This window comes from Ostrinia nubilalis, chromosome 23 (assembly GCF_963855985.1).
Source record: "Ostrinia nubilalis chromosome 23, ilOstNubi1.1, whole genome shotgun sequence".
Taxonomy (NCBI): Eukaryota; Metazoa; Arthropoda; class Insecta; order Lepidoptera; family Crambidae; genus Ostrinia; species Ostrinia nubilalis.
Window position 1 is genome coordinate 7,446,927 of NC_087110.1, and position 21,930 is coordinate 7,468,856.

At 38.0% G+C, this 21,930-nt stretch overlaps 3 protein-coding genes across 4 annotated transcripts in view; 2 read left to right on the forward strand and 1 right to left on the reverse strand.

The window, feature by feature from the left end:
• Positions 1-1,371: 1,371 nt before the first annotated feature.
• Positions 1,372-9,579, forward strand: LOC135083478 (vacuolar fusion protein MON1 homolog). 2 transcript variants are annotated; one of them, XM_063978216.1, is made up of 8 exons: positions 1,372-1,412; positions 1,587-1,735; positions 2,333-2,490; positions 3,125-3,325; positions 4,342-4,502; positions 5,060-5,318; positions 5,959-6,436; positions 7,355-9,579. In XM_063978216.1, the coding sequence occupies exons 2-8, from the start codon at positions 1,589-1,591 to the stop codon at positions 7,493-7,495; spliced, it is 1,545 nt and encodes a 514-aa protein (XP_063834286.1). In that variant the 5' UTR covers positions 1,372-1,412; positions 1,587-1,588; the 3' UTR covers positions 7,496-9,579. The 2 variants fall into 2 exon arrangements, with proteins under 2 accessions (XP_063834286.1, XP_063834285.1); XM_063978215.1 differs by having other exon boundaries at positions 1,372-1,735.
• Positions 9,580-10,397: 818 nt separating this feature from the next.
• On the reverse strand, positions 10,398-12,599 carry LOC135083454 (pre-mRNA-splicing factor 38). The gene is made up of 2 exons (XM_063978195.1): positions 11,898-12,599; positions 10,398-10,677 (listed from the first exon to the last, which is right to left on the reverse strand). The coding sequence occupies exons 1-2, from the start codon at positions 12,557-12,559 to the stop codon at positions 10,434-10,436; spliced, it is 906 nt and encodes a 301-aa protein (XP_063834265.1). The 5' UTR covers positions 12,560-12,599; the 3' UTR covers positions 10,398-10,433.
• A 7,158-nt stretch (positions 12,600-19,757) lies between these two features.
• LOC135083391 (structural maintenance of chromosomes protein 4) overlaps positions 19,758-21,930 on the forward strand; it is a 49,316-nt gene continuing 47,143 nt past the window's right edge. Inside the window, exons 1-2 of the mRNA XM_063978134.1 lie at positions 19,758-20,189; positions 21,219-21,410. Of these exons, the coding sequence (XP_063834204.1) occupies positions 19,911-20,189; positions 21,219-21,410 (471 nt within the window). The 5' untranslated portion in view covers positions 19,758-19,910. The remainder of the gene's footprint in view (positions 20,190-21,218; positions 21,411-21,930) is intronic.

Genomic DNA, 21,930 nt, shown 5'->3' on the forward strand with positions numbered 1-21,930 from the left:
TAAAGCCAAACAAATATAAATCAATCAGAAGGCTACGGCCATTCTTTTCGGCGCCAGTGCGGTTCGTCGCGTGTTCCAATAAAAGAAAATGTCGATAAAATATTTGGTTAACTAAAATGCAAATGGGCTCGCGCTCTAGTTGTTCCGCGTTCAATTTTTTCGCTAGCTTCGAACGCGGGGTCATAATAATTGGCATGCATTTTATATCGTAATGTTTACCTACCTGTTTACACAAAATGTTTTATTTGACAAAATTACTCATTAGTTTTAGTTCGGTAGAGTAAGTATTTTTTTTAAGAAACACTGTTGGATCTATTATCTTCCTAGAGTATTAGTTATAAATGCCAAGATTTCCCTCAAACTTGGCTTATTATGAGTAAGATTTCCCTTCGCGACAGTAGCATTTAATTATTCTCTCACATCATACGCATCTCTATCAGCACGGTAAGTAGGTGTCATTTTTAATTCGACAACAATTAAAGCACAACCCTATTATCGTGGAATCCATGAAAAATCCCGCTCAAAAGTACCTTTCAGCATTAATGACCGCGGGCCCTTTCATAAAATTGGCTTTTGTGTTTAGTACAAAACCACGTAAATTGGTTTTTGGGTAGACGACGGGTTATAAGGGCCTATCGCACGCCAAACTGCCTATTATACGGTGTTTAATACCTGTGATTTATCGGAAAATAACAGTGACAATACATTTTCCCATAACACAATATCCTTCCTCATTCTGGTTATCTAAACCTTGTTACTATGGTAGAGAACAAAATTATAGGTGTATAACTTGTTCTTCTATCACGTGGCTTGTATTCTAAGGATTCACATCACGCTCACGACCTTGGTGTTGACCTCAGATCTGAGGTGTTGACCTAGGCGCAGACCACCGACTTTTATTTGGCCAATAGTTTGGTCGGTCGGGCTGTTAATCAGTTGTCGAAGAGAAATATAAGGGTTCGGACAATATTTTCATTGAATAATGTTTCCGACAAAGGTTGTCAAATTGACTGACATGTTTATCGTATAGTACAGTCCACTATGAAAATTAGCTGTGATTTGTTTCAACTAAATCATAAAAATACGCACTAAATAAAGAAATAATTCATTGTTTAGGTATTTTTATTAAAAAAAATTGTGATTAGATTGTCTTCTCATAAGGACGTGGCGTGGAGGACACGGAAACTTGTGTCTGCTGTAGAAGACCGCGGCGGTGAAAAGGTTAATTAGTAACAGAAAAACGTTATTTTTTATTTAACGAAAAATATATTATTTATGAACGCATCCAATTTGTTTTTTACATGGCAACATTATTACTAGCTGTCAATGTCTTAATATCTGACAGCTGTGACACTGACATTCATCTATTTCCCAAAAACTCGATGCAGCAGATTCACAAACGCAGTTTCATAGTAAATAAAAATACATATTTAAATACTAAAATCCCTGTGCGATGGCGTCTACCTCTAAAGACAACGTTCAAGCTGGCACCAGTACTCAAATAAACCCTGCCGACGACTTGGAACCGGGCGCATGTCCCGAAAGTATTTTGAACCCTACTGATTCTTTTGATGAATTTGCTTCAGAAATGAGCTGCTCCCTGCAGGAGCGGAATAAGTCTTTGGCAGCCAAGAGCAGCACCATATCTGAGATCCAGAGTGAGATTGGTGAGAAAGAGAAGGACGGTTCTGAGATGAAAAGTACAAAATCGAGCGATGATCTGCAAAGCAAAAACGTGAGTTTTTTTGTTGTTTTAGTCATGAATAATTTAAATTAATTACCATATTATAGATTATTCTTTGATAAAAACCACATGTAGACCTATTTTACAACACCCCACTAATGATTAGTGACTAATCTAATCAACAACAAAATAAAAAAAAATGATGTAAGTGAATTGAGAAAGATCATGTTTGAAAAACATGCTTACTTCTTGTATTCTGTGAGTTGTTATACAAGTGGCTTCTAATTAAATTACAAATAATAAGCCTGATCTTTATTCTTTACATAACTATTACACAATGTCTCTTAGATAACTTTACAATATTGGTGTGAATAACAACTATCAAATACAAATTAATGCTTTAATTTCTGTACAAACAACTGTCTTTATTTAAATTTTCGCTTTGTAAACATCAATCTAATTTATTGATAATGTAAATTGTGCCTATAATATACTTCATAAAGGTATAAATGAAGAATTTTGCTAATACATTAGCCAAAGAAGTTTCCAATGTTAGTTAGGTAAATAGCAAAGACATAATTAGACATAATATTATTATGTCTAATTAGAATAGAACAGAATAGAAAAACTACTCATTCCATTCTTCAGGGAAACATGTCAGCTTCAGCCAGCAGTTCAAACCTAATTGAAGAGAATGGTGATGATGAAGACAATGACAAGGATGATTATTTGCAATCACCAGAGTTGGTGAACAAGGAGAAACATGTTTTTGTGTTGAGTTCTGCTGGGAAACCTATTTACTCAAGGTAAACATTTTAATTATGGGTTTTTAAGATAACAAATTGTTATCAAATAAACAAAGTATAATCACACAGTAATGTTAAAAGATATTGAGTCTCTAACTTTCTATTTGTTTTATTCATATAAATAAAATGACTATATTTTTTCTTGTTTATGTCACTTATTGCCTCAGCAAAATCCTCCATTTGCTTCTGGTAAGCTAGAGAGGATTGTACTCCTGCAGTGGAGACTAAATGACCTGATGATCATAATGATGTCACCTTTTTTTGCTGCTACTTAATGCCATTTTGTAACGTTTTACCTTTAATGAATATCAGCTATACATTCATTTGTGACTTTTTGATTAATTACTTTATACAAACACATGTAAAGATTAGAGATGTCTATTCTTTGGCATATACTTAATTCGAATTAATCACTCAAGGTTTTTCAAAAATGTATGTTCATTGAATTTGTAACTTTGCATGCAGAGTTTTGTGGTTCGTTTGTTTGTTTCTGCCGAATGACGTCCACTGGTGGACAAAGGCCTCCCCCAAGGGCCGGAAAACTGTGTTGGCAGGCCTCCCACTAGGTGGACCGGCAATTTGTTGAAGTTTTGTGGTATTACCTTTTAAAATACTTTTTGTAATAATGTTCCAGATACGGTAACGAAGACAAACTGGCCGGTTTGTGCGGTGTGATCCAAGCATTAGTCAGTGTGATCGAAGACCAGAACCAGGATATACTCAGATCTATCTGCACCAAAGATTGCAGGGTGGTGTTCTTAGTTAAAGGTCCATTGATACTTGTTGCCGTATCGAAGTCAAATGAAAGTGAAACGCAGCTGGTTCTGCAGTTAACGTAAGTTTACTAGACATTATTTTATAATCCATAATACTACAATGATAAAGGTTGTTTCAAGAATTTATTAAATGATCTTGCATAACAAAATAGGTTCATTACAGCTACTTTTTGAATACAACTTTTTGTAAAGTAGAAACATTAAAATAAAGTATTTCTTATCACATTTTAAAGGTATCTCTTATAGGGAGCAGTATTTACAGCATCCAAATCACTTTTTTATTTAGGTACAAAGCTAACAGACTTAAACGAAATATTAAAAAATGATTTTATAATTTACCCCATCCAAAATCAAGAGACTTGTGAAGATTGTAAATAAATAATTGTTTTCATAGAATGTAATAATAATATTTGGCCTAGTTTGTTAACTTTATTCCAGATAGCAATATTAATCACCTGCATTGTAATCTGGAGCTGACCCTCTTATCAGTCTAAAATTAATATGTATCCTATACAACATCTGCATTTATTTGTAGTTTATCACCACCAGCAAATATTATCTCATAGAACACATGTGTCATAATATCTGTATTGATAATGAAATCAGAAATGCATATTTTGATATTCTGTAAATTATGTACACAATAAACATAATCTCCACCTACCTCCATATGACATGCAATATTCAAATTCGTGAGTTGAGTACAACCTGGTCGAGGTAACTGCGCACTTGGCATGACGCCACATCGACGCTCTAGTATCTCTCAGCCATAGGACGTCCACTGCTGAACATAGGCCTCCCCCAATGCTTTCCATGTTGCCCGGTTAGTAGCAGCCTGCGTCCAGCGCTTTCCTGCTACCTTTATGATGTCGTCGGTCCACCTTGTGGGTGGACGTCCTACGCTGCGTTTTCGTAAGGAAGGGCACATAGTACGCAGAACTGACGGCCGATGGGGCAGCAAGATTTTGAAGTGGAGGCCGCGTACCGGAAAACGCAATATTGCATAGATTCAGAGAATTTGTAGTTATCACAACTTCACAAGAATACCTAATCACAATGTTATTTTCCATTCCAGATATGCATTTAATCAAATAGTGTCAGTGTTAACGCTGACACAACTAAATAGGATATTCGAACAAAGGAGGAATTATGATCTGAGAAGACTGTTGTCTGGGGCAGAGAGACTTATCGACAATTTATTCGTATTTATGGAGAAAGACCCTGCATTTTTATTAGGTAAGTAAATCTAAATTTTGTTGGAACAACTTACTACAACAAGGTGGTAGAGTACAACATAAATCATTTTAAAAACGATTAATATCAATATATCTAAGATAGGATAGCTATTGAATACCACACAAATCTAACAAATACATAATCGAGACAGTACAATTTAGGCGCTCTTACCGCTAGGAAGCTATCTCTTCCAGAAAACATAGGAAGAGGACAGTTATTTCTTATATTACAATGATTTCGACCATAGAGAGATGGCAACTAATGCGCTGAGTTCGAAACTCAGTGTCGGATTAGAAATTCACACACACAAAGAAATCAAAATAATGTGCTCATTATCCACTGCGGTATCAGTACTCAACGTTAGAATAATCTTTAGTACGACGCAAGCAATGTAAACTGTTTACATTATGACGTCGCTGCTGTCATCATTTCTTTCATGAGCAATGTGTTCTGTTTTTTGGCATATTGCTGCGACACCGGCCCCGCCCCCTTGTCACATCTCCCTTTAGTTTCTGTGATCTTTTCTTAATCTAAAATCCTAATGACTAAAATTACAGGTGCAGTAAGATGTCTCCCATTGCCAGAAAAAGCCAGAGAAAACATAACAAACGCGATAACTACGACGTGTCACAAAATCCGAGATTTAGTGTTCGCTATACTCATAGCGGGGAACCAGCTGATCACGCTAGTACGGATGAAGAAGTACACATTGCATCCTTCTGATATACACCTGCTTTTCAACCTGGTCAGGAGTTCGGAATCCTTCAAAACTGCGGAGAGTTGGACACCGATTTGTCTGCCGAAGTTTGACGCGACGTGAGTTGTTTTTGTTTTCTTTATTTATTTATGTGATTTGGTTGTGGTCATGTTATATGCTATAGTCTGGTCTGCGAGCACGTAGAATTTTGTCCAATGACCCCAAGCTACCCATCCTTATCGCTCGCGCGTAATTATGTTGCTGTCGCGCTCGCACACTCACTGCGGGCGCCCGTCGCACAGTCGCGACAGCAATATGATTACGCGCGAGCGATAAGGATGGGTAGCTTGGGGTCATTGGACAAAATTCTACGTGCTCACAGACCGGGCTTTAGTGTTTTTAATGAGTCAGTAAGTAAGTATGGGGATCTCCAAAATGTATTGCTTTTTTTTCTAATTTTGTGTGAAAGTCTTGATGTGGTTGACAGAATACATCTACATACCAAGTTTCAACAGTTATAGCTCTTACAGTTTCGGAAAAAGTAACTGTGACATACGGACGGACAGACAGACGAATCTATAAGGGTTCCGTTTTTTGCCATTTGGCTACGGAACTCTAAAAATACACTCGCTCTGCTCTCTCGGCTCTACTGAACCTATACATACCTTATGCGCTTCACCTGTAAAAGCCTCTTCGAAAAATATTGAAATTGATACATTAAAAATCTAAAAACAATACTTACCTATTTGTTGTTTCCAGGGGTTTCCTCCACGGTCACGTCTCATACATATCCGAGGACTGCCAAGCTTGCCTTCTCCTTCTAACGGTACAGAGAGATGCGTTCTTCCCACTCTCTCAAGCGAAGCACACAATCGCAGAAAAACTCCGACGATCCAACTGTCTAGTTGCAATCAACGACGCACTGAACAGAAATGAAGAATTACCCACAACGAATCCTCTAAAACACATTGGTATTCCAGAAATCAGGCATTTTATGTACAAATGCAAATCTACGGCACAACTTTTCACGTCTGACCCTATAAGTCTGGACAGATTACAAGATTATCGAATAAGGCATAAAGAAGGGGGTGATATAGTCAAAGAGAAGAAAATAGAAAAGTTGTCAGATATAGATTATGTTAGAAATTACAGGAAATTCTGTAGTCAAATTCATTGTACGTCGATTCCAGCAAAATTGATATTTAGGTCGAATTCCGATGACACTATTTTGGCCTGGGTGAGTTTTCTACCTATTTATTTGTTTACTTCATCAACCTAATTTCAAAAATCGTCGTAGGTAAAACGTGTTGATTGATAAAGTCCGGTCGCCGAGCACATAGAATTTCGTCCAATGACCCAAGCTACCCATCCTTATCGCTCGCGAGTAATTATATTGCTATCGCGCTCGCAGAGTCGCGACATGCATCGCAAATTCTATGTGCTCGGCGACCGGACTAAGACACACATTTTTGGCTTTTGTATAATTCTTATAATTTTATAGAGTGAAAATAATATTCTTACGTTATTGCTTAGCTGGAGGAGAATGCCAAAAGCATAAAATTCGCCTTTTGAGCTTTTTTCAATGCGCAAATGAGTTTTAAATAAATAAATATTGCCTAAACAGAAGAAACTAATCTCGAATTTAGGATGCCAAGTGATATTAAAAAAATCGATCAATCCAATTTGAAATTACAAACTTAGCAAATACTTTTTTTTTTTTTTTTTATGGCAACCAAACCTCTCTGGGAGGTTTATTTCTGCCAATGTCGAGTGAAAATTGACATAGTTATCAATATAACGTGGGTGTTTCAGTTCTATTGATTTTTCATGGATTCCGTGGAGTTAAGTATGCCCGTAAGCAGGTTTCAAGTCGCCACCGGGTCCAAAGCGGGTTGTTCATACGACAACCCACTCGACACTCGATGCACGCTCAAATTCGAAGTATTTCAATGTTATTATAATTTATCACTTCACTGCACTTTAAAACACAAAATAACACCAAATTTGTACACTAAAGCCCATTAAATAATAAATTGAAACCATTAAAACAGATCGACCATGCTTCCCGTTCAACTACCCTCCACGGAATCCTAGCAAATACTTATTAAAATATCGATTGATTACATATTTCTCAGGACCATATCTTTAATTCCAGGTAACCAACGGCTTCGAGCTCTACGTAACCTTCGACCCTCTGATGGAGAAAGACCAAGCGATCAAAGCAGTAGACCGTCTGCTCAGGTGGATCAAGCGCGAAGAACAGAGAATATTCATCATGAACGCGCCGACTTTCTAGCAAACAACCAACTTGAGTGGCTTCCTCAAGAACACTATGCGCAGTGTCGGAACTAGTAATTGGATCGTGTGATTTTTTGTCACTTGATAAAAATAATAGTGACTATTTACAATTTGCCTGAGTGGCTTTCTGAAAAATGCAATTTTTGTCACTTGATAAAAATACTAGTGATTATGTGCAACCTGAGTGGCTTCCTGAAAAACGCTATGCGCAGTGTCGGACTCGCTACTGGTAATTGGAATATGTGATTTTTGTCACTTGATAAAAATACTAGTGATTTTTTAACTAATACTCTGAAAGCTTCCAGCAGTGCTGTTCTAGTGTCGTCTCGTCCGTCATGTGATATTTTGTCACTCGATAAAATAATTGTGAATCTGTTACAGAGCGAATGATTGATTGTATTGACTTTAAACGGCTTCTAGTAGTTATGATGATTGGGTCATGTCATGTGATATATTTAAAAAAGTGTGCAAGGTACAGCGACCGCACATCAGATATTTATAGATCGTTTCATCCACGAAGACGCGCCCCACCAATGTTTGGTCGAGGGAAGCGCGAGGTGCGAGGAGTTTGATCCGAGCGTCATTATTGTAGTGTGCGTGTGCACTCATGGATGATTTAACGTGTACCGATAACACTCAAACATTAGCGGAAGAATGGTGGGACGCGTCTTCGTGGATGGAACGATCTATACATTTTTATTGCGAATTCGCCTCTATTACAACCACATAAGATACCGCAGTGTTTACCTTGATGTGCAGTCGTCCGTGCATTCAATCAGGTTAGCTAAATTTTCAACTCAAAAGTAAAATGTTTATTCAGTATTTTCTATATAAAAATAGGCTTTCTTTAGGATCAAATTCATATGCATTTTAAAGCTAAGCTTTGGTAACACCATGTACACCATTTAGTCTAAAAATAAAATGTGTAAGTACAAAATATCAGTGCAATAATTCTATTTGGAATTGGTGTATTAAATCCGGTGGATTGGATTGATCGATTTTTAACTTTAATGCATAAGAATTATAGGTCAAAATTTATTGAGGACATTCGTTATTTTATGAGGATAAATTATCAATTTTGGAACTTATTCCTCAGGGCATCAAACTCGAATTATTAGAGGGTATTTGTTACTTTGTGGTAGGTTGAAATAATTTTGTTTATTTTGACGGAAATGCCAAAATTATACAAATTATAACATTGCCAAATAGATATTTTAGATGGGCGGAGTTTGATTAGATAATTATAGCAGCTTACACAAGCTGATGTATATCTACAATAACAGACTGCTTTTTATTGGATCTGTTACTTTAATTGAACAAACTTTTGTTTGAAAAATACTTCAAATTATAGACACTGCACAGATGATTTCTTTTTACCAATATTATTTTTTACTTTTGGATGAGTTGTTGTGAAAATGTTACATTGTTAGGAAATTGTAAATATTATCAAATATTTATGTTAATTATTGATAAAATTATGTATAATGAAGTAACTGTTATAAGAAATTGTAAAGCATTTATAATCAGCGCGATAATTTATGATTTTAGTATTTTACCCGACTGCGCCAGAAGAAGGGTTGTTTTTTTGTACAGAAATCAAGAATTCTATTTAAATTACTTATAAGTAGATTTTTACTTTCTCTTTTTATTTGCTTAAAATTGTTGAAATCTAAAACACCTGTCTTCGAACATAAGGCCTCCATACAGCTTGTAATACCTATTTATATTATTAATGTTAATAACATAACATTGCTCACAGCCTGTTCAGTATTTGTATAAATTAAATTAAATACTTAAATATCAAAATCATTATTTACTAGTTAGGACTTACCTACTGACACCTCACAAATGTTTTTAAAGTTTCATCCAACATTCGATGCGAATCGAACTTGTGAATCTAATCAGTTCAAGTGAGAAAGCTGTTGCATTGACTCGTGCATTCGAGCTATTTGAGGCATATTTGTTGTGAAATTAGTTGGACTGTAAAAACTCACATTAAAGATTAATGTATTTTAACATATTTTTGAGAGATCATTGTTTTGAATAGCATATTGGGTAAATAAATATCGATTTCTGTTGCAACTAGTTTTTTTCATTATCCTAATTTTTTTCAAAATTTTCAGTTGTAGCACATAAAAACTCATAAAACTCATTTATTTCTGTAAATAGGCTTAAAAAAAGCACTTTTACACGTCCCAGTATTAACCCTACCACTGCTTCAGGACAATAAATGGGCCAGTGCTGAGAAGAAGCAGCGCAAGAAACTCAGTCACTATTGTCAGCCTCTTTTTCAAAGGTACATGCTTTAAAATGTACAAAGTTATAAATATTTATGCGAGCTAGGCAGTAACGCATCCCAAACATTTTTATCTTTTAAATAATCGACTTTATAGTAGCCCCTTTTCATTAAGGTACTTTTCAACCGACTTCAAAAAAGGAGGAGGTTCTCAATTCGACCCGTATGTTTTTTTTTTTTCTATGTTTGTTACGCGATAACTCCGCCAATTATGAACCGATTTGAACAAATCTTTTTTCGGCGTATAGGTAATACCTCAAGGGTGGTCCCATTTAAATTTAATAATAGAAAAAACAACCCCCAAGGGTGGAAAATTGGGGATGAACTTTTTTATACGCAATATCTCCGCCGATTATAAATCAATTTGACTGATTATTTTTTTGTTGAATAGGTATTATCAAAAGGGTGGTTTCATGCGAATTTGAAGAAAATATTTCACCCCCAAGGGTGGAAAATTGGGGATGAACTTTTTTATACGCAATATTTTTAATTTTTAGTTTTTTTTTGTGTTCACGCATTTGAAGTCGGTTTTATTTTTTTTAAAAGTTAATTATAATGTGTGCTTTTAACAGAATAACTTGGTAACAAATGAAACTCGTTTCGATTGGTTGGAAAACAATTTATTTTACTTAAAACTACTCTAATATCTACCGCCCCTTTCTCTTCTTCTGTCGGGCTCGTGTCTGTCTCTTTCCCGCCTTTCTTTCTCTCTCTCCCTCTCTCTCGCTTCCCGGGCCCGTTCTCTGTCCCTTTCCCGCTCTTTTTCCCGTTCCCGCTCTTTTTCCCGTTCCCGCTCTTTTTCCCGTTCCCTTCGCCGTTCGCGGTCTCTGCTTCTCGAACGTTCTCTCTTGCGTTCCTTTTCACGTCGGTCACGGTCTCGTGATCTGAAAATGAATATAGAAAATTAATTAGATCGGTTATTCAAATTTCAAAGCAACTGAAAAAATCTTTCATAGATGGTAAATGTGTTTATCATGATTAAATTCTTTGGAACTTTCTTTCTAACTACAATATGCTTAATTAATTAATTAATATAAGCGCTCAGTGTAGTTTCAAATTCATATTGAAATCGTACACTAACAGAACAATTTTATCATTCACTAGCTCTCCGCCCGCGCGTGGACTGCATTATCTACATATTTTAGGGAACCCTATTTTTTTTCAAAAAAAAAAAAATTTAGCCTGTTACTCGTGGATAATGTAGGCTTCGAATGGTGAAAGAATTTTTCAAAACGATCCAGTAGTTTTTGAGCCTATTCATTACAACCAAACAAACAAAGTTTTCCTCTTTATAATATTAGTGTAGATTACTAAATTTTTTTATCAAATCAAATATTTTTATTGTATAATGTAGGTACATACAGGTCTTTCAATAAAATATTGTTGTTCAGCTACATCATACCATATCGGCATGCAAAAAAAATCTATCTATACTAATATTATAAATGCGAAAGTAACTCTGTCTGTCTGTCTCTCTTTCACGCTATACATATATTGTTGTTGTTATATTCACTTGTTATACTTTACACAAGGGATCTTAGCTTCCACTTCCCCTAACTTAAATTCAATAGGTAGTTAAGTCCTTAATCTGTTTTACCTATTAATCAACCGTTAGAGACCCCGCAGGCTAATGACAGTTTGGCGAATAGTTTGGATGACTTCCAATTTGTATGAAGCATCAGTCAATACCAAATCTGCATAATGTGCGCACTTCCATACATCTTCATACTGATTAACAGTCCGATCAAACTATCGGCCAACTAAAATTCTGTAGTCTGTGGGGTGTCTTACAGTAACTATAGGAATTGATACAAATATTAAAATGAGATTTTTTGATACAGAAAGGATAGAATTGAAAGTGAAACCAGAGTAAATACAAATGAGTAGGTCATCTACATAGAAACGCACCGAGCGCGGTTTGTACAGCACCGCTAATCAACAATAATTTTTGTCAGTGTGTGCGTGCGCGCCGCTTACGTATTGGCGCGCTCACATACAAACCGCGCTCGGGCGTTTCTATGAAGATGACCTACTCATTTGTATTTACTCTGGTGAAACCACTTACCTATCTCTTAAGGATAGAATTGAAAGTGAAACCACTTACCTATCTCTCCTCCTATCTCTATCTCTTCTTTCCTTTTCTCTTCTGTTCTCTTTGGAATCAGGTTCAGCATTATCATCGTCTGAAGGCATATCTTCATCCAGATCATCATCTAAAGCAGACACCTTTGGCTCAAGCTCATTGTTCTCCTCCAAAATAGGTCTTTTCTGAATTCGTGGAAGAATAACGTCGCACAGACGTTCCTCTCGCAATAACTCGTCGATAAACTCGTCCATGTGAACGATTTCGTATTGGCCGACGCGATTCTGCCTTCTCAACTTACGATTATCGTTGTAAAGTGGTTCCAAATACTTATAACAATCGACCGACGATCCCGTGAGCCTCATATAAAAGGCGCCCAAGGCACGCACATATTTGAACTCCTCGTTCTTTATAAACTCCACCACGATGTCCTTTTCAGGCTGTATCTGTAACATTTTCAGCACTAAACACAAGAAAGGTGTGGGGTAAATGAAGCCACCGTGCACGCCGCCGACGTAACGCAACTCCATCGCTTTGTCCACTAAAAGCTCCGCGGTTAGAGCGAAACATTCTTCCTTCCAGTATTTACAATCGTATATACGTGATCGTATGATCTTTTCCACAAGATATTGAGGATTTGTCCCGCGAATAGATTTCGCGTCCTTCACCGTACGGTTGGCCATTTTTGTTGGTGTTCCATCAATCAACGTCAAGTTGACATTTGATTACGGGGACGGATCATAGGCATGAAGCTAAAGATAAAATAGGAGGCTACACTTGGAACAAAAACTTGAGTCAAATACCTACATATCTCTATCTCGCTCTCTGTGGGCCGACCTCTCTTTTTAGTGTGGACTGTAGTATTGCTAAATCTCCTAGTAAATTCTTCGAAATAGCCAATTTACTAATCAAATCAGAAGTTAAACAAATAAATAATTAAATATTTGAACTACAATTACCTACTGAAATTAAAAATCACAAAATTGTCGGCCGTTTAGGCTTAATGTGTTGGCGTATCAGGGAATTATAATCCCAATTCCTGAGGAATCGGTGCCATGTGGCAACATCGGCCCAATCCGTCCCATCATGGCGGTTGTTTACTATTTTGTTTACTATGCGGTTAATTTCGTTTGAGATTTTTTACAGGACCTAATCATTGTTTTATCACAAGAAATGGTGCAAAATTTTGTAGTGCGTGGTTGCGGTTGTATGTGGTGTCCCGGAAGAGACTTAAGATTCCACGCGTAAGTGTTTATTTCGTGATTTCCGACATTGGATCATTGTAAACATTTTTCACAGTAATTTCTTCCTAAAACGTTTTACCAGTATTTACACTTATTATTTAATTATACCTATATCAAGAAATAAAGATTTTACATTGAGTTTCATTGTCTTTGAACAAATTTATATTTTTTGTTTATTTACAAAGAGAGTAGAGAGAGAGATAGATTGTGCTTCAAGTAGGTATTCGAAGTGTGGCCTCTATTTTATGTTTAGCTTCATGATCATAGGCAAGCCCGATCTTTTTTTCTCTGTGGTTTATTTTAGGGATTACGCGCACGGGTGACTTTTGTCGGTCTCCGATTGCGCTAATCAACTGCAAAGCGACTGGACGACGCACGAACGTCAGCTGTTTTAACAAATCCGTATTGTGGACATGACATAGAGTTATAACTCTATGGGACATGAAGATCGCGGAGTCTTTTTGACAGCTAGCTCAAACGAAACTGTAACGTAATCGGAATGCAATAGGGATGTTTCCTGGGTCAAAAAGCAAGAGTTTTAATTAGTCCGTCAGTTAACTTATCAAAAAATACTCTACACGTATTTTTCACTTTTTCAAACTAATGAAAATTTAAAGAGATAAAGCGCGCCAAAGTTCATAAGAAGAGGCCCGTGACGTCAATGCGTGCATAAAAGTGCCGCACGTTGTGACGTCGTGCGGAACTTCAACGCACCATAACTATGTAATTATTTGTTAGATTGACAAATAAAAATATGTGTCCAATATTTTTTGATATTAAACATTACGGACTAAAAAAATTTTTTTAGGAAACTAGCCTATTGCTCCTTTGACTAAACGCTGACAGAAAGCTACTTTATCATAAACGCAATTCATATGTTTTACGAATATGCTTTTAGAGAAAAGATAAGGTGTTCGGCGGACGTTTAATGGAAAGTGCTTAAATCCGTTGTTTCGTCTTTTTATGTAATGAAAAGCGTCCAGCTACGTTGCAGTTGAAAATGGGCCTCGATTGCGCTAATTTTCAATGTCTCCAATTCATTCGTTTCAAGCGTTTCATCTTTAGGCCACATTACTCCACCATTTGTTCTAGTCCATTTTCGTTCCACCGGATATGCAATTCGGTACTTATCATCTTATCGCGGTAAAGTTCACGCGCAAACAATAACGAAACAACGGATTTCAGCACTTTCCATTAAAAGTCCGAACTGTGGTAGCAGAGCGTAGTTGAGTGTTATTTGGCAGTAGAAGAATACACCATGGATAGCTCTTATTATTTCCTGACACAAGTGACAATTAACCAAACATTGTTTCCATAGCAACTTGAATTTACTTATAACGCCGCTTTGCTTGCCAGCTACATTAACATCTTCTCTCGGCGTGTAAGCCTATAAGTTGCAAGGTCTTCACTAATGCCGGTCTAGCAATTGCCTTCGTAAACATATCTGCCAACTGCAGAGTACTGGTTACCTTCTTTATTTTTAGCTCCCCATTTGTCACGAGTTCACGAACAAAGAAATGTCGAATCCTGATATGCTTTGTCCTTTTGTGGAACTCTGGGTTCTCTGCTAACCTTATAGCCGCCTCATTATCCACCTTAAGTACTGGTGTTGAAACATCCCCATTCGTGATGTCCTTCATAAGTCGTGTCAGCCATATGCACTCTTTAGCTGCTTCACTTGCTGCCACGATTTCGGCTTCTGTGGTTGATATAGCCACGCTGGATTGTCGCTGACTCATCCATGATACAGCACCTCCTGCATAGATGCACAATACTCCTGAAGTTGACCTTCCAGTAATCATACAACCGCCATGGTCTGCATCTGAATAACTTTCTATCATACCTTTCTTATAATCTCGTTTGTAGATTATTCCAGTATCAGGAGCATACTGCAAGTATCGCATGATCCGCTTAACTCGCTTGCAGTCTTCCACCTTTGGATTCTCAAGGTTCCTAGATACGACACTAACAGCATATGCAATATCAGGTCTGGTCCCAACCATTAAGTAAGCTAATGCTCCAACTATCTGTCTGTAGTTCTTCAGAATCGCATCTACATCCTTCTCTGTGTTATCAGTATCCTTTACTATAGGAGTCATCACTGGTCGGCAGTCTTCCATACCAAACCGCTTTAACACTTTCTTTGTATAAGATGCCTGAGAAACCTTAATACAATCTTCTCTGGTTTCAATCTCTAAACCAAGGAAAAATGACGCTGGTTTCGTAGTTATCTTAAAATAACCTCTCAAGTCACGCATAAACTCGCTAATGACCTTTTCATTTGTACCAGCAACAAGACCATCATCGACATACAGGGCGAGTATAATCCTTTCTCCATTACTCATGTTCCTCAAGAAAAGACAAGTGTCCGCTTCACTATTACGGAATCCCATTTTTCTCAGAACATCTACGATGCGTTTATTCCAGCATCGAGGTGCTTGTTTTAAGCCGTAGAGGCTCTTATTCAGTAATGTAAGTTGCCAACGACTCTGCCGCACCCGCTGCATCTCCCGCAGCTGTTTGAGGAAAGAGCCAAGTCAGGAACAGGGTACAGACTTCAAAGGAAGCAAATTGAAATGCTTCAAGTGCAAGCAAGTGGGTCATTTGAAAAGGGACTGCCCAAGGAGACAAAGTGATGTTGAAAAGAAAACAAATGCAGGAGTGAGCATGATGTTGCCGCTTTATTCCATGAATGTCACTATAGACCAAAATAATTGGTATGTGGACAACGGCGCAACGCATCACGTCACAATGCGGAAAGATTTATTTCAAAGCTTTGATGTGTTACGAGATTCTCATACCGTTACAACTGCAGACGGAACAGCAATCCGTGCAGAAGGTAAAGGAACAGTCAAAATCGCAGCTGTAATTGATGGTAAGCGAGAAGAGGCGACACTAAATGAAGTTTGGTACGTACCCCAGGTGAAAATGAATCTATTTTCAATACTTGCTGCACAGGATCGAAATCCTGGGAGTATTTTCAAATCAAATACTACAAGTTGTTAAATCATAGTTGATGGGAAAGTTGCAGCTACTGGAATGAGACAGCGATTTGGAGGGCTGTATAAGCTGGACTTCAAAGCCATTCCTCAGGAAAATGCTACAATCAATATGGTACATGAAGACAACATGTTACAGGTATACCATGAACGTATGGGTCATCAGAACAAAAGACACGTAAGAAAGGTTCTTGAACGTGATCTGGGTATCAAGGTCACAGGAGACGGTGAATTGTGTGAAGGGTGTATCTTCGGGAAAGCACATCGGCAAAAATTTGGAGTGCGAGAGAAAGCAAATACACCAGGAGGAAGAATTCATACAGACGTCTGTGGACCATTCCCAATTAGTATTTCTAAATACAGATATTTTTTATTATTCAAAGATGACGCCACAGGATACCGTCATGTATATTTTCTGCGGCAAAAGTCAGAAGTATACGAGAAGTTGAGTCAGATGCTGACAGAATGTAGAACTTCTGGGCATACGGTGAAGGAACTTCTGAGTGACAACGGCGGCGAGTTTGATAATGACAAAGTTCGGAGTATTTTGCAGAAATATGGCATAAAACAAAGGCTGGTTATGCCTTACACACCAGAACAAAATGGGTGTTGTGAACGAGATAACCGTACTATCGTTGAATGTGCAAGATCGATGATGCATGCTCATGAGGAGTTACCTCAGATGCTATGGGCTGAACTTGTTCAGACGGCTGTATATATTTTAAATAGAACAGGACCGAGTGTGGAAAACAAGTCTCCATATGAGCTTTGGTATAATAAAAAACCCGGAATAAAGCATTTGAGGATTATCGGATCGACTTGCTATGCGCACGTACCGAAAGAAAAGCGAAAAAAGTTGCAGAAAAAGGCGGTAAAATGCATTCTTATCGGTTATGACAACGATGACGGTTACAGGCTGTGGAACAGACAAAACAATAGTCTGATAAGGTCTAGAGATGTCACCTTTGATGAAAATCCTCTAGAAACTTCCCTGGAGAAGGATGACAATGAAGAAGGATTTAATGAATTTGAAATTTCATTGGCATCATCCAGTTCCAAGAGTCCAGTGACAGCTCCGGAGGAAAATTTGAGAATAAACTCTGATAATTTTGATGAAAATGTAAGAGAGCACAGGTTTCAGGAAGATGTTGGTCGAACTGAAGAAAATCTCGAATTAGGGGGGGAAGAGAATGATGAAGAAGATAATGACGAGGATCATCATGAAATATTGGAAGAAATTGATGATGATAGCGATCAAGTTTACCATGATGCGAACGACGAAAGATCAGTTGATGATAGTGGTAGAGTCCTGAGAGATCGTTCTAAGTTGAGGCCACCTCAGAAATTCGAAGATTTTGTGATGCAGTTTGCGAACAACATGAACAACAGTAGAAGAATACACCATGGATAGCTCTTATTATTTCCTGACACAAGTGACAATTAACCAAACATTGTTTCCATAGCAACTTGAATTTACTTATAACGCCGCTTTGCTTGCCAGCTACATTAACACGAACACCTAATTTTTTTCACTATCTAAAACACAGCAAATGTTCCTAATGCGTTTGATTTGTGTTTGAGAAAAAGTAGCTTTCTTGCAGCATAATCACAGATATGAGCTTATTACACATATTATTATACTCGTAGTTCATTCATATAAAAGAATATGTAAAAGAAGCATTTTATTTTCGTTTGAAGTAGCTGTCAAAGTGACACCGCGTTACGAATTTGTGCAAACAGCTGATTTTCGTTCGTCGTCCAGTTGCTTTGTACATAGAGAAAAGTAATACATAGGAATTTGTAGTTGAAAATATTTAATGCAATCGGGGCACAGGATGTTGGTCTGGCTACCGATTCGACTAGGATAGTTGATTGTATTTAAAGGCACTGGGTCTCTATCAGAAGGAACTCTAGGGGTGGAATCTCCATAGGCGTGGGTTAACGGGCAAGGAGATAATATCTTGGACGGTTGACAATCACTTTTCCTACAATTTAACGTTCCACCAAACTCAACACGCTCTCAAAGATAACCTCGCAGCCGCCTGCTCACACTTGACATGACACAACTGATTGACAGTTACCTTTTTCTGCGCATCAGTCGGGTGTTACGTTTAGGAATCACAAACCTTCCGCTCTACAGATTTATCAGATAACATAATATTAAGATTGGTACTATTAATCATCAATAATAATTTGCAGCATCTGTGTCCGGCGCCGACACGGCCAGCCTGACTATCGCACGGCCTCGTGCGCTTAGTCCAGGGTTTGTCCATCTGTAAACATTCAATTTCTCATTATCACAGCTCGTCCATTCCTGACTACAGAGCGTGCGAATATCAGATCGTAGAATCACAATAAATACAGCTGATCAGGGCGTGATGACCCTCGATCAGGAAACCAAACCATTACAGCTGGCCCGGGCGCGAAGCCCTTTCAACCAGGAAACCAAAACATTACAGCTGGCCCAGGCGTCAGGCCCGACCAGGAAACCAAAACATTGCAGCTGGCCCGGGGTGAGGCCCCGCCGACCAGGAAACCAAAACATTACAGCTGGCCCGGGGTGAGGCCCCGCCGACCAGGAAACCAAAACATTGCAGCTGGCCCGGGGTGAGGCCCCGCCGACCAGGAAACCAAAACATTGCAGCTGGCCCGGGGTGAGGCCCCGCCGACCAGGAAACCAAAACATTACAGCTGGCCCGACCAGGAAACCAACACATTACAGCTGGCCGACCAGGAAACCAGAGTTTAGGTAACATGGCCCGATGCGCAAGGCTTAAGCCAAGGCTCCTTCAACCAGTTACCTCAAACCCAACTACCACTATTACTGCTGATCCAGGCATGCAGCCGTGCGACCAGGAAACCAACATTACACCAGCGTGGCCCGGGCGTAAACAGCCCCTTCAACCACGGCAACAGGGTGGCCCGGGCGCCCTTGGCCCGGCCCCCTCAACTCACTCAAAGGCCCTTCGAGCTTACGTCAATCACAATAATTTCCGTCAACCTGCACCAACTCTCAACGTCTGAGTCAGCATCCTCCATGTAAAACTTGATCAGTTGCGTAGCGTAGGTGTGCATGCTGAAAGATTTATCTCCTTTGAATAGTGCCCTTCGAATCCCACTTCTGATAAAGGCACTGGGTCTCTATCAGAAGGAACTCTAGGGGTGGAATCTCCATAGGCGTGGGTTAACGGGCAAGGAGATAATATCTTGGACGGTTGACAATCACTTTTCCTACAATTTAACGTTCCACCAAACTCAACACGCTCTCAAAGATAACCTCGCAGCCGCCTGCTCACACTTGACATGACACAACTGATTGACAGTTACCTTTTTCTGCGCATCAGTCGGGTGTTACGTTTAGGAATCACAAACCTTCCGCTCTACAGATTTATCAGATAACATAATATTAAGATTGGTACTATTAATCATCAATAATAATTTGCAGCATCTGTGTCCGGCGCCGACATATTCATTCATGATGAGTGGCCGTGGGTGAGGGGGCCATATGGGAATGTGAATCTAAACTTGAATTCATTTTTTTTAAATTGTATAAAGAAAGTTCCAAAACAAAACGTAAAGAGCAATAAAAAAACAAAATGTCATTGCTCAGACCTGACAGTTGACAGTGACAGTTTGTCGCAAACAAAATTGTTTTCCCTCTGCGCGTTTCTGTCTTCAAACGGTTTTGATTCGAAACATAATTTAATTTGAATGGTTTACCTCGCATAATTAAGTGATAGTGTTTGCGCCGTTCGCTGTGGAATTCGTTAACCGTCAAATTAGTGTATAACATGCAGAAAACAAAAAAGAAAAGGGGCGAAGAAGAGCCGATGGAAGTTGACGATGTCCCTGCTACAAGTCAAAACGGCGATGCGGACATGAATGGTGAAATAGACCACATATCTGATGATGAGGAGGGTGGTGTTAGAATCGGTGATATCTACATCCCTCCAGCTCCAAAGCCAGCTCTTACTTTTGATGCCACAGGCCCTCGTTTGATCATAACTCACATTGTAAATGAAAACTTTAAAAGTTACGCTGGAGTGCAGACTTTGGGGCCTTTTCACAAGGTAAATGTTGTTTTTATTTTTTATTTTATTTTAATAATGTGTAATGAAGTAAGTGAGTAGTACAGCTACTCCTGGGAAGTATTTTTTTAGGTTTAACCATTTATTTCTCATTAAAAACCTTACAGTCACTTGCATGAAAAATTAATAAATTTTATGTAGTTACTAGTTAGGTAATTCACAAGTTGTCCAATAGTCAGAACAAGCAGATGTACTTCTGTGGGAACCATCCTAACAAACACATTACTTAAGTAAACTTTGTTGTACATACATATTACACATTTTTCTACCTAGAGGCCGTAAAAACTGCATTTACTTGCTTTTTAGTAATGCCTACTCTGCCCCCCTAACGAAAAGTGCAATAACTATGTTTTGTCTACTCTCGAGATATTTGCGATTAACTATTAGCTATTTACAAATAATAATAATAGATATTGCGGTTATGATAACTAATAGATCCGAAACTATTGAAGATACAAAAAAGATGTATCTTATAATATAAGAAAATGAGCTCTATATTATAGAGCTCATTTTCCTGATTATGGATATGGTCTTAAGTCAATTTGCCCAAACTCGACTTATTGCACTCTTCGTTAGGACGGCAGTACTGGACTGGTAATTAGAGCTACTTCTGACAAAGCTTTTTTTATATTTCTAGACATTTAAGAACTAATTTACTGCCCAATACAGTTTACAGAAGTTCTTATAACATTTCACTTCACTAATTACTTGCAGTACATTATCAGTTATCTAGTAAATTTAGTTCCAAAAAGTCCATATTTAGCCTATCATCATCATCATTATCATCATCATCATCATTTCAGCCATAGGACGTCCACTGCTGAACATAGGCCTTCCCCAATGACTTCCACATTGCATGGTTGGTAGCAGCCTGCATCCAGCGCCTTCTGGTTACCTTTAGTTTTAGCCTTTAAAGCCTGTAAAATGACAAGAGCAAGACTACAAAAATTAACAACTTTAAAATAATTTAGCAATGAAAGATGTTCCATATATTTTTTTCTTAAATTTCAGAGCTTTACAGCAATAATAGGGCCCAATGGTAGTGGTAAGAGCAACGTCATCGACTCCATGCTGTTTGTATTCGGCTACCGAGCAACCAAAATCCGTTCCAAGAAGATCTCCGTGCTCATCCATTCTTCCAGCAAGTTTCCGAACATCACGAGTGCGACGGTCGCTGTACATTTCTGCCAAATTATCGATGGGGTATGTATTCTATTTTTATTCTTTTTTTTTCAAATTTAGTTTCTAAGGCCATCCTGAAAATATTGATAATATGCTCCTTAAAATGTAACATCAAATCAAAATCTTTATTAGTATGTATTCTTTCCAGAATTTTTTTTTCAAAAAAGTCATTACATAGTTACATACATTTTTAATTAATTTGATATCTTAATCTTCCTTTTTAGGGTTCCATAGTTTTGACAAGGAACCCTTATAGTTTCGTCAAGTCCGTCTGTCTGTCTGCCCATCCGAAGTTTTTCTTGGAAACTATTGGCACTAGAGAGCTATAATTTTGTGGAGGTATGATATTAATTACGCCGACAGTGGTAGAATAAAATTTTGAAAAAAAAAAAAAAAAATTTTAGGGTAGCTCCCCTACATGTACTGGGGATGAATTTTTTTTCATCTTCCATCCCATCGTGTGGGGTATCATTGAATAGGTCTTTTAAAATGACCTAGGGGTTTCTAAGACTATTTTTCGATTTAGGGATCCGTTTGCAAA